At 40.1% G+C, this 12578-nt stretch overlaps 2 protein-coding genes across 2 annotated transcripts; both read left to right on the forward strand.

Moving 5' to 3' along the window:
- The first annotated feature begins 410 nt into the window (after positions 1-410).
- LOC103576134 (uncharacterized) lies at positions 411-1115 on the forward strand. Its single transcript, XM_008556189.1, has one exon. The coding sequence runs from the start codon at positions 411-413 to the stop codon at positions 1113-1115; it is 705 nt and encodes a 234-aa protein (XP_008554411.1).
- Positions 1116-5312: 4197 nt separating this feature from the next.
- Positions 5313-10789, forward strand: LOC103579072 (uncharacterized). Its single transcript, XM_053739519.1, has 2 exons — positions 5313-6627; positions 6822-10789. The coding sequence occupies exons 1-2, from the start codon at positions 5313-5315 to the stop codon at positions 10787-10789; spliced, it is 5283 nt and encodes a 1760-aa protein (XP_053595494.1).
- The last annotated feature ends 1789 nt before the right edge of the window (positions 10790-12578 follow it).

The following is a 12578-nucleotide window of genomic DNA, read 5'->3' on the forward strand; positions in this document are numbered from 1 at the left end:
TCGCACGGACCATGAGAGAGACTGCTCGCTCTCAGTACGCGAACGACCAATAGGAGTTAACTCGACCCCCTCCACACTCAGCTAAGACATCTCATTGGCCAGCGCTTAACTTTTCCCCTTCTCCTTGAAAGCCAGGCATCTCATTGGAGCGCAGATACCGATGTCTCCCACTCCGTCGAGAACATTCTAGAAGCCGGACTCTCGGGTATAAAAGAAGGTGATCTGAGAGCGGCCATCATTCGAAAAAGGTAGATAAGATTCATAGACAGATAGAACAGTTGAGACTGAGTCGAATCATTGAATTGACAGTGACAGATTTAATTGACAGTGACAGTGAAGAGAAAACATCTACATTCTGTGCTATTAACATTTGAGTGAATTTTAGTAAATTTCTAGCAGTCAAGCTAGAAATGAGTGATAGTGGCCCTACTAGGGATCCAGACCCGGACGGGTTTATTATGTTAACAAAAAGGAAAAGAAATTTGAAAGATCCTTTAACGGACCCAAAGAAAAAAAGAAATTCAAAAACAAATAGTGACACTGAAAATAGTGATATGGAAGAAGAGTGTGAAACAATTAATTCAAGACGCAAACCAGCACCAATAGTCATCAAAGCAAATGATCTAGACCACAACAATATGATAAAACTAACACAAGAAATAAGATCAATTTTACCAAACACGATGGTTAAGCATTCAAGAGCTACATTTACAATCTATCCATACACAACTATTGACCACAAAAACATAGAAGCGCACCTGCAGAAAAAAAATATTCCTTACCACACATATACACAGCCAGAAATCAAAGAAAAGAAATTCGTAATCAAAGGACTGCCTAGGATAGCCGCAGAACACATCATAGAGGAATTGAAACTACAAGGAGTAGAACCAATTAAAATATCTGAAATGAAGACAAAAAAAGGCATTCAAACTATGTACCCGTTCTATTACCTATCAGTTGCTGCTAATACTGATGTAAACGCAGTCTATAAAATCAGACACATAGAAGCCTATATCGTCAGAATAGAACGTTTCGTCAGTACAAGACAAGGCACACAGTGTTACAACTGTCAAGAATTTGGGCATGGCTCATCGAACTGCCATAGGAAATGAAGGTGTGTTAAATGTGCTGGTGACCATCCGACCAAAGACTGCAACAAGGAACAAGACGCTCCACCGCAGTGTGTAAATTGCAAAGAACTGCATCCTGCCAACTTTAGAGGCTGTGAAAGCTACGTGAATTATCTAGACAAACTCCTGAGGCGAAGAGACTCAACAACAACCAAACACCAATATCAGGCTCCTCCTGCAAGGACTTCTGACCAATATCCAGATCTGCCATCGACAACCCAAGGAATGTTAACAGCTACACCACCATCATCCAACTACAGTAAAGCAACTCCACAAAATCAAACAAAAAATAAGTATAGAACCCTTAGAAATAATAATAATAACAATAATACTAGTAGTCAAAACTTGAATCATAATAGTAGTAATAATAAGAATAGTAATAATAATGAAATTAATCTTATAACATCATTAGTAACAGAAATCAAATCAATTAATGAAATATGTGATTTTAATAACTTATTAAACCAAATTAAAATATTAAATGCTAACTTGCGGAAACACATTAATGACAAGAAAGCTCAATTAGATGCAATAATAGATTTTACAACTTAAATTGGTTTCGGTCAAAATGGCGAATAATAATAAGTATAATCTTAAGCTAGGACACTGGAACGCGAATGGGCTTGTTGAAAAATGGTCAGAATTAAAAAATTTTATTGTCAAACATAATGTGGATGTTATGCTGGTTAATGAAACAAAATTATCAAAAAATAAACTCAGCGCAGTCCCGGGATACACAATTATAAGACAGGACAGACTAGGTACGACAGTAGGAGGTGGCTTGGTAATTGTTGTCAAAAACACAATAAATTACCAAGAAATCAATGAAGTAAAACTTAATTCCATAGAAACACTAGGCATTAAAATAAATAATATAAACATATATACTGTATACATTAGACCAACAATTAATAATAAATTAAATAAAATTGACAAACTAGAATTAGCGCAGTTAATAAATAGTAACAGATCAGTTATACTCGTCGGAGATTTTAACGCTAAACACACCACATGGAACTGCAAAAGCAATAATTTTAATGGGAAAGTAGTATATGAATTTGCAAATCAAAATAACTTATCCATAATAGCTCCTGATAATTTCACCCTGTACCCAACAAATGGAGGCTTACCAAGTACAGTTGACTTTGCTATTCTTAAAAATATTCAGTACAGTAACACAGTGAATGCACTCAACGAACTTGACTCTGATCACCTACCGATCACAATAGAATTTGAAAAAAGGCAAAAAATAACAAATGACAGGATACCGAGACTTGACTACAAAAAAGCCGACTGGACTAAATTCAGACAATTAATCAACACAGAACTATCGATAAATTCAGAATTAAAAACTACAATTGACATTGACCAAGCAGCCTCCAATATCACAAACATGATCAAAAAAGCAATAAATTATGCAATACCAACAATACAATCAGACACTAAATACAAACCACTCCCTGATGACATACTGAAATTAATTAAACAAAGAAACAATTTCCGACGAGCATACCAAAGAACAGGCCGTGCATCATTTAAAACGCTGATGAGCAACTACTCCAGAGACATTAAAAAAGCAATTAAAGAACATAATAATAAAACCTGGGACAAGAAGTTAGAAAAATTAACGGTTAAAAATAATACTCTTTGGCAAACAGCGAAATCTTTCACTAAAAAATCGAATACCAGTATACCCACACTACATAGTAAACAAGGACTAGTATTTTCTAATATCGAAAAAGCAAACACGCTTGCTGACCATTTCGAAACAGTCCATCACATTACAGAGGACATGGGCGACGAAGAGACCGAAGAAAAGGCATCTAACGCCTACGAAATATTGTTTCAAACTCCAACGGACGTAAACGAAATAACACTAACATCCCCACGTGAAATTGCAAAAGCCATCCAAAAAACAAAACCGAGAAAAGCTCCAGGACCAGACGGCATACAGAACATAGCCCTTAAAAACCTACCTAAAAAAGCAATAGTACAATTAACTTATATTTACAATAGCTGCCTCAAAAAATCTTACTTTCCTGCTTCTTGGAAGACAGCTCACGTGCTGGCATTCCAGAAACCAGGTAAGGATAAGCTTTTCCCTCAAAGTTATCGACCGATAAGTCTACTTCCTACCATAAGTAAAATCTTTGAAATTATAATTTTAAATAGAATTAAAACTTTTGAAAAAACAAAAAATCTACTAATTGATGAACAATTTGGCTTTAGAGAAAGAAGGAGCACAGTACATCAACTGGTTAGAATCACAGCATATATCACAAATAACTTCAATATCAACAAATCAACTGCAATGACACTTTTGGACATTGAAAAAGCTTTTGATACCGTCTGGCACCTGGGCTTAATCTTGGTTATGTCCGATTTAGATTTCCCCAGATACATTATAAAACTTATATACAACTACCTTACAAATAGATACTTTAAAGTGGTAATAAATGGTATAACGTCAAAGAAACATCTTATAGTTGCTGGAGTCCCACAAGGATCCATACTTGGACCAACACTATTTTTATACTATATCAACAATATTCCTAAAGATCTAAGAGTTCAATTAGGGTTATTTGCTGATGATACGGCTCTTCTCACGGCCTCATGGAGTAAAAGACTCGCGACTGATATAGTACAAAAACAATTAGATAGAATAGTTGACTATTTCAATAAGTGGAAAATAAAAATAAATGCCAGCAAAACAGAACTGATTATATTTAGTAAAAAAGCGGATAATCTTAAAAGAAAAAAACTTAAAGATGTAAACTTAAATATTAAGATAAACAATGTAACGATTAAGCCAAAAAATTATGTTAAGTACCTAGGGGCAATGTTAGACAAAAAACTAACATTTGCACAGCATATTAAATATGCATGTGAAAATGCTAATAAAATAAAAGGTATCCTTCTCCCTCTCCTATGCAGAAATAGTAAACTTAGTGTCAAAAATAAATTAATTCTATATAAAAGCATGATAAAACCGATTCTATTATATGCTGCGCCCGTCTGGAGCAGTACATGCCAAACAAATATAAATAGAATCAAAACTATAGAAAACAAAACGCTCAGAATGATAAGCAATGCTGCACCACGAACTTCTAACACAAAATTACATTCGCAACTGCAAATTGATGATATATACAACGATATTTATAAACAAACAAAATTATTCTATGATCAGCGAACAAACCATCTCAGCTTATTAAAAAATCTATTATATAATAAAGTAACTGATGTACCTTTTACTATTAAGCATAAATTACCAAATAGTGCACTTTTAAAGGACAATTAGCATAAGCGAACAAAACATGTAAATATTGTATATTTTGTAAATATTAACCGAATTAGTTTAAGTTAGTTTGTAAGTTAGGCTTAAGTCTCAAAATGATCTAGTGGTTTTTTGCAAATTTTTACCACGAATACACTACATATCTTAATAACTAAAATAGGAAAATATAAAGAGAATACAGAAACAATTGGTAGAGTTCCACAGGAACAGGAACAATTTATAAAGTTACAAATTATAAAACATATGTAAACCATTTGTTTGGATTCATTAATAAAGATATTTCAAAACTGCGGCCGTCATTCCATTCTGATCAGTCCTACTGTGAAGAATACTCTCCAGATAGCGAGCAAGGCTATCAGCGATTTAGAATAAATATTCAAGCGAGCAAGGCTTGAATATTTCTCCAGCTGCATCTCTACACCAAAAGTTCTTTTCAGAACTATCTCTTTAAGTTCTGACTAGCTCGTCTCCGGGCTAGTCTCACACGAACTTGTTAACTTCACGAGACCTCAGGGTCTTCAGCGAGATTTCTCTAGCAAACCAAACGGTTCTTATAAGAACCAATAGTCAACTTACATCGTCGTCTCCAGCTCCAACGTCTCTTTCTCAAACGGTCTTTCTCAAGACCCCAACGGCCTTTTTTAAGGCCACCGAATATCAACGTGAGAATTCGCTTCAGTATAAAGTTCTACCGGCAGACTACTCGTTGAACATTTTTTGGTCCTTCGAGCCGAATTTCTTTATATTGAAGTTGAATTCAACTACATCGTCAAGAGGCCAACGTATCCACAAGTGATCGATCAGTCTAAGCTCAACGCATTGCGGAGCACGGAGTGCTGCGGGAGGTTTAGATTGATTGAAACCTTCATCGTCATCTCATCATGGCCAACTCATCGGGTAGATTGAAGCTCCAGGAGGGTCGGTTCATCTACATCACAGAGCTCGCAACTGAAGTCGAGTCCAACGTCATCTCAGCGATTAACATTCATGCTGCCAGGGCAAAACTCAAAATGCTCAAGACTAACTGGGAGAAACTCGAAGCAGACCATGAGAAGCTAGTCTCATCGAAATCCGACGTCTCTCCAGATCATGACTACTTCAAGAACAAGTGGTATGAGAAAGCAATGAAGGCATATGTACTCTCCGAGGCTGCTCTCTCGACTCGCATTGCTGAATTGGAGGCAACGGAACCGCCAGCTGGCAACTCTCTTGCTGACCTAAGCATTCAAGGAGCTTCTCATCACCGACCATCTCTACCAGGCATCTTCATTCCAAAATTCTCTGGGAGCTTCTCTGAATGGCGGCATTTTCAAGATCTTTTCGTCTCACTTGTCGGAGAGAATCCGTCCATCTCTGCAGTTGAGAAAATGCATTATCTCTGCGCCAGTCTGGAAGGAGACGCGGCTAGTTTAATAGCCAACCTTAAGATATCAGCAGACTCGTTCGCATCAGCATGGGACACGCTCACAGCACGGTACGAGAATAAGAGGCTTCTCAAGACTGCTCATCTCAACAAATTACGGGCCCTGCGGAAAATGGAACAGAGATCAGCCAAGGAGTTGAACCACATCTTAACCACAGTTTCAGAGTGTTTAAATGCTCTGAAAGCACTTGGCTGCCCCACTAGCACCTGGGATGATCTCATCGTGCACGACATCGTACAATTGCTTGATGTCCGCACTCGGGAGGCTTGGGAGATTCATTTGGGCTCCAGCACTGAGTCCCCAAGTTACGATCAACTCAAGACCGTTCTGACTGGTTCTGCCAGAGCTCTGAAAAGCATGGAGAGTCAGCTATCTCCGAAGAAAACACCTCCCGTCAAGACCGCCTCATCAACGCCAGTCAGAAGAAGTTACTCTCAGGCATCTCAGCGAACTCCTCCAGCCTACGTTCATCTAGCTCAGTCTGCTCCACAACAGTCTTCTCACTCATCCACGTCTTCTCAGACCTTCAAGCCAAACTTGAACAATTATTGTAGTGCTTGCTCTAAATCTCACTACATAGCCTTCTTTCCAGCATTCAGCCAACTCAGCTACAATGACAAGATGGACATAGTCCGCAGAGAGCGACTGTGCTACAATTGCCTTGGTAGGCATAATCTGCGCAAATGTGAGATCCCCAAAGGCTGCAAGTCATATCAGAATCTCCACAAGATTCTACTCCAGCTACTACCAGCTCAGCTCAACCACAATGAAGGTTAGGTAGGACTTCTCGGAGCATTCGTCGACATCTCAAGAGACAGTGTAACGCGTCCACTCCGACTGAATTCACCTTTCCATCTACTGTCTCTGAGACTTCTCAAACAATTTATCAGGAACAGACATCTCAGACAATTCAACAACCGACTTCTCAAACAAATAGAAAAAGGACTTCTCGTCCAGTGTCAACAGTTCAATCACGAACAGCAGTGCTACTAGCTACTTGCAAAGTAGTTGTCATATCACCAGACAACACTCAACATCAAGCTCGTGTTCTCCTAGACCCAGGCTCTGAACTGACACTAGTTTCTTCAACGCTAGTCAATAAGTCTGGACTTCTCAGAAGGCCAGCAGCAATTTCAGTACTGGGAGTTGGTAGCACCTCACCCGGCACAACTCAAGGCCTAGCTGTACTCAATCTACAGTCCACACATTCGAACTCTCAGATACAACTGAACGCTCATATATTACCCCGAATTACCACTCACATCCCATCGGTAGTGGTTACTAACCAAGACTGGTATCACATCAACAAATTAGAACTAGCTGATCCAGACTTCCTAACACCAGGTCCAGTTGACATCCTTATTGGTGCAGACAATCTCAGAAGCATACTCAGATCATCTCGGTTAGTCATGAGAGGTACCTCGGAACCCATGGCTATGCATACTATTTTTGGATGGGCAGTTCTGGGTCAAACATCTACTGAGCCTAAAACAAAGCCTCTGCGATCTTTTCATTTGACGAGTAACGAGGATCTACAAGATACACTCACCAAATTTTGGGTACAAGAGGAAGTCCCTACTATATCAGAGCCACAACTAAATCTAGCAGAGTCAGAATGCGAAGAACACTTCACGGCTACGCATTATCGAGACAATTCTGGTCGCTACGTTGTGCGACTACCTCTAAATTCAGACGTATCACGACTGGGTAATTCCAAGTTAACTGCGCAACGATGCCTTCAACGTCTTCTCAAACGACTCTCCTCAGATGCAACTCTTAAAGAACGATACATCAAGTTTCTTCAAGAGTATGAAGACCTCGGACATATGGTTGCTGTACCGTTGAACGCTCCAGAGCCTCCTCATACGTATTATCTTCCGCATCATGGAGTATTACGGGAGCAGAGCACCTCAACAAAGCTCAGAGTAGTCTTCAATGGATCCAGCAAAACGTCATCTCAAGTCTCACTTAATGACATTATGCATACAGGTCCCAAAACCCAGTCTGACATTTTCGACGTCTTGCTCTACATCAGACAACACAAATACATTTTCATTACGGACATAGTCAAGATGTTCCGTCAAATTAAAGTGGAGAAAGATGATTGGGACCTTCAGCGTATTCTCTGGGTAGACCAAGACTTCAATATTCGAGCCTATCAACTAACTACCGTCACGTATGGTACACGGTCAGCTCCATATCTTGCTTGTCGAGTACTGAAGCAATTAGTAGCTGATGAAGGCCCTAATTACCCACACGCAGTCGATACAATTCTCAAAGGCAGTTACGTCGATGATATCTCAGGTGGCTCAGAAACTCTCGAACAACTCAAGAATATTGCTACGCAATTAAATAACATGTGCCTCTCAGCTTGCTTACCACTTGACAAGTGGAAAAGCAATCATTCTCAATTTTCACCACCAAGTACCTCAACTCAAGCAGCTCCTGCTGTTCATACGTTCGAAGATCTCACCTCAAAGATACTAGGTATCACATGGCACCCTCATGAAGACATCTTCTCGTTTCAAGGGAACATCTCATTCAAACAAACCATCACCAAACGCGCCATTCTCTCCGAGGTGGCACAACTCTTTGATCCACTTGGACTTATATCTCCAGTAGTTATTCGAGCAAAAATTCTGATGCAACAACTTTGGCTGGAAAAGATTGGCTGGGATGACACACTAACGCCTGAAATAATTCACCAATGGGAGAAATTCAGAGACGATCTCAAGACACTATCGACAATTAAGATACCCCGATGGTTACACCTGCACTCTCAAGCCTATTCAATACAAATTCATGGGTTCTCAGACGCGTCTCAGTTAGCAATGGCAGCAGCAGTATACCTCAGAGTGACAGATTCAGACTACTCATCAGTCGTCACGTTAGTTTGTTCAAAAACCAAGGTCGCACCTCTTAAACGTCTCACTATTCCAAGACTGGAATTATCAGCTGCTGCTCTACTTGCAAACCTAGTAAAACACACTCAGAAGACTCTCAATCTCAATGATGTGCCAGTATTCTTATGGACAGACTCCACGGTTACCCTTGCATGGGTGAAAAACAATCCAATGAGATGGAAAGAGTTTGTGGGCAATCGAGTATCAGCCATTCACGAAGCTACTCCAAATGCTCATTGGAGATTCACATCAGGAAAACTCAACCCAGCAGATTGTGCTTCTCGGGGCTTAAGCGCTTCCCAACTTATTGAGCACGCGTTATGGTGGACTGGGCCACCATGGCTTTCGCAATCTCCAGAATTTTGGCCATCAGCGGTTGCACCATCTCCAGAACATGATTTGGAAGAAAGACCAGGCGTATCACTTTCAGTAACGTCTCAGCCAGTATTATGGGATCTCATTGACTTGCCTCAAGTCAAATCCTTCAATAAAGGCCTTTCTAAGTTGCTTAGAATCACGGCAATTTGTCAGCGAGCCATCTCCAGATTTAAACGAGTACCAAATGCTAGTTTAGCCATCTCACCAATTAATCCAGCTGACTTAGAAGCTGCAAAGCTGTTCTGGATACGGGAGACGCAACAGGCATACTTCTCTGCTGAAATCAAAGCTATACAAGCTGGCAAGGGTCTTCACAAAAATCATGTTCTTTCTCGACTGACGGCAATGGTTGACCGCACTGGTATACTGCGAGTTGGAGGTCATCTTCAGAATTCTCAACTGTCGGCGGACAGCAAACACCCAGCTATACTGCCCCGGCACAGCAAGCTCTCAGCTCTAATCATCGCAGATGCTCACTCTAAAACCCTTCATGGTGGTACTCAGTTAACTCTATCGTACATCAGAAAGACTTGCTGGATCATCGGTGGCCGAGCTCCCATAAAATCATTCATTCAACGATGCCTCGTGTGTGCTCGAATACGTGGAGTTCGAGCTCAACAACTCATGGCGCCGCTTCCAACCTCTCGAGTAACTCCATCTCTAGTCTTTGAGCATACTGGTGTCGATTACGCAGGTCCTATCGCATTAAAAACATTTCAAGGTCGAGGTGCAAAAACCTTCAAAGGCTGGATCGCAGTCTTTGTGTGCTTCACAACGTCAGCTATTCATTTAGAAGCGGTTTCAGACTACTCAGCAGAAGGATTTCTCAAAGCATTTCGACGTTTCACCAGTCGTCGTGGAATCTGTAAAACTCTTCGAAGCGACTGCGGTACAAATTTTAAAGGTGCTGACACTATGCTTAAAGACCTATTTCGACAAGCAACAAAGGAATCTCAAGAGCTTCAACGGATTCTCACTAACGATGGTACAAAGTGGATTTTCAATCGACCGGGTGCGCCTCATATGGGTGGAAAGTGGGGAGCAGCAGTCAAGTCTGTAAAACATCATCTTCAACGAACCATCTCAGACACTCTTCTCACTTTTGAAGACTTCACAACCTTTCTTGCACAAGTAGAAGCTGTACTTAACTCCCGACCGCTCAGTGCGCTATCAGATGATCCGGACGACATCTCAGCATTAACTCCAGGACACTTCATTCGCGGAGAAGCTTTGACTACAATACCCGAACCATCATTATCCTCCGTACCAGAATCAAGACTTTCTCATTTCCACCTAATTCAAAAGAGGTTCCAGACATTTTGGGACAGGTGGTCAACAGAATGCCTTCAAGCTCATCAGTCAATCTCAAAATGGCAAAAGACTCAAGACACCATTCAAGTTGGCTCATTAGTACTTCTCACTGATGAGCGACTTCCACCATCAAAGTGGCCTCTCGCTCGGGTCATTCAGCTTCATCCTGGTAGTGATGGATTGTGTCGAGTCGTAACAGTCAAAACAGCTACTTCAACTCTTACTCGGCCGATAGTCAAGCTCGCTCCGTTGCCAATCTCACCTCATCAAGACGACTCGCAAGAAGAAGATTCTAATTCCTCACAAGGTTGCGGAATTGGGGGGGAGAATGTTCGAAATTAAGTCATCGACGTTACGCGGACCATGGAGAGATTCCATGGCTCATTAACTTCGCACGGACCATGAGAGGGACTGCTCGCTCTCAGTACGCGAACGACTAATAGGAGTTAACTCGACCCCTCCACACTCAGCTAAGACATCTCATTGGCCAGCGCTTAACTTTTCCCCTTCTCCTTGAAAGCCAGGCATCTCATTGGAGCGCAGATACCGATGTCTCCCACTCCGTCGAGAACATTCTAGAAGCCGGACTCTCAGGTATAAAAGAAGGTGATCTGAGAGCGGCCATCATTCCATTCTGATCAGTCCTACTGTGCAGAATACTCTCCAGATAGCGAGCAAGGCTATCAGCGATTTAGAATAAATATTCAAGCGAGCAAGGCTTGAATATTTCTCCAGCTGCATCTCTACACCAAAAGTTCTTTTCAGAACTTTCTCTTTAAGTTCTGACTAGCTCGTCTCCGGGCTAGTCTCACACGAACTTGTTAACTTCACGAGACCTCAGGGTCTCCAGCTAGACTTCTCTAGCAAACCAAACGGTTCTTATAAGAACCAATAGTCAACTTACATCGTCGTCTCCAGCTCCAACGTCTCTTTCTCAAACGGTCTTTCTCAAGACCCCAACGGCCTTTTTTAAGGCCACCAAATATCAACGTGAGAATTCGCTTCAGTATAAAGTTCTACCGGCAGACTACTCGTTGAACAGTGTTTTTTTTTTTTTTCATACACGTATTTTAAATGCTTCTATCCCAGAAAGTATTGCTGCAGTCATTGATGAAATTATTGTGTTTTGGAAAAAAGCTTGAATTCCTGTTCAAGATGTGCAAAGATGCCGAGATAAACTGAAAACATTGTACGATGAGTGGCGCATACTTGTCAAACACAAAAATCGGAGTGACGTGGCTGTAAAAAATCAAAATAAAGTTGTATGTTCATTGAAAGAATTATTTGACATTGCACCGTCAAATATATTTGACGTTATCGATGAAAATTCTAAAGAATTCTTGATTAATCAAAGATCGGATGAACGCATTTGTTTTATTGCAAATATTAAAACGATATATGATGACGATGATTAATGATCATAAATTGAACAAAAAAATCTAGTTAGAAGAACAAAAAAAAAAAGAGTGAAGAAAAAAAGCATTTTGGATAAATTATAAGAATCAAATAATCAGTTAATTTTTTATTCTTTATCAAGGTAAAGATTCTTTTCGTCATATTAATATTCTTAGACAAAAATGTTGAACTTTTATCTAGCCACGGAAGTGCTCTATCTGCATCGAGTGGAGAAATATACTTTTCAAGTACTACCAGATTATCAGAATCAAAAAAAACAAAAGGTAGTTATGATATTCTCAGCGGAAGAGTTGTAGCTACCTTATATCGGTGTAAAGTAAGCGATAGAGATGCTTTATTTATAATAACAGCTATCTGCCAGTCGCTTATTGTTATGAACCGACTAGATGTGGATATCAACTCTTTGATTATCAATCGATCATCCATTCGAAGACATCGACAAACTCTGTGAGAGTCAAAATCGATAGAAATAAAAAAACACTTCCAAGACTTATTAAAGTTATCATCTATCGTTATACACTGGGACGAAAAATTATTACCGAATTTGTTGAATACCGAAACTGTTCATCGATTACTAGTAATAATCACTCCGGAGAACAAAGAAATTATGTTAGGTGTATCAATGAGTGAAGATGGGACTGGAATGGCGCAAGCTAATATTGTTTACGAAACATTACTTGATTGGGGATTTGACACATCTGTTAAAGCGATATGC

This window comes from Microplitis demolitor, chromosome 5 (assembly GCF_026212275.2).
Source record: "Microplitis demolitor isolate Queensland-Clemson2020A chromosome 5, iyMicDemo2.1a, whole genome shotgun sequence".
In the NCBI taxonomy this organism is placed as follows: Eukaryota; Metazoa; Arthropoda; class Insecta; order Hymenoptera; family Braconidae; genus Microplitis; species Microplitis demolitor.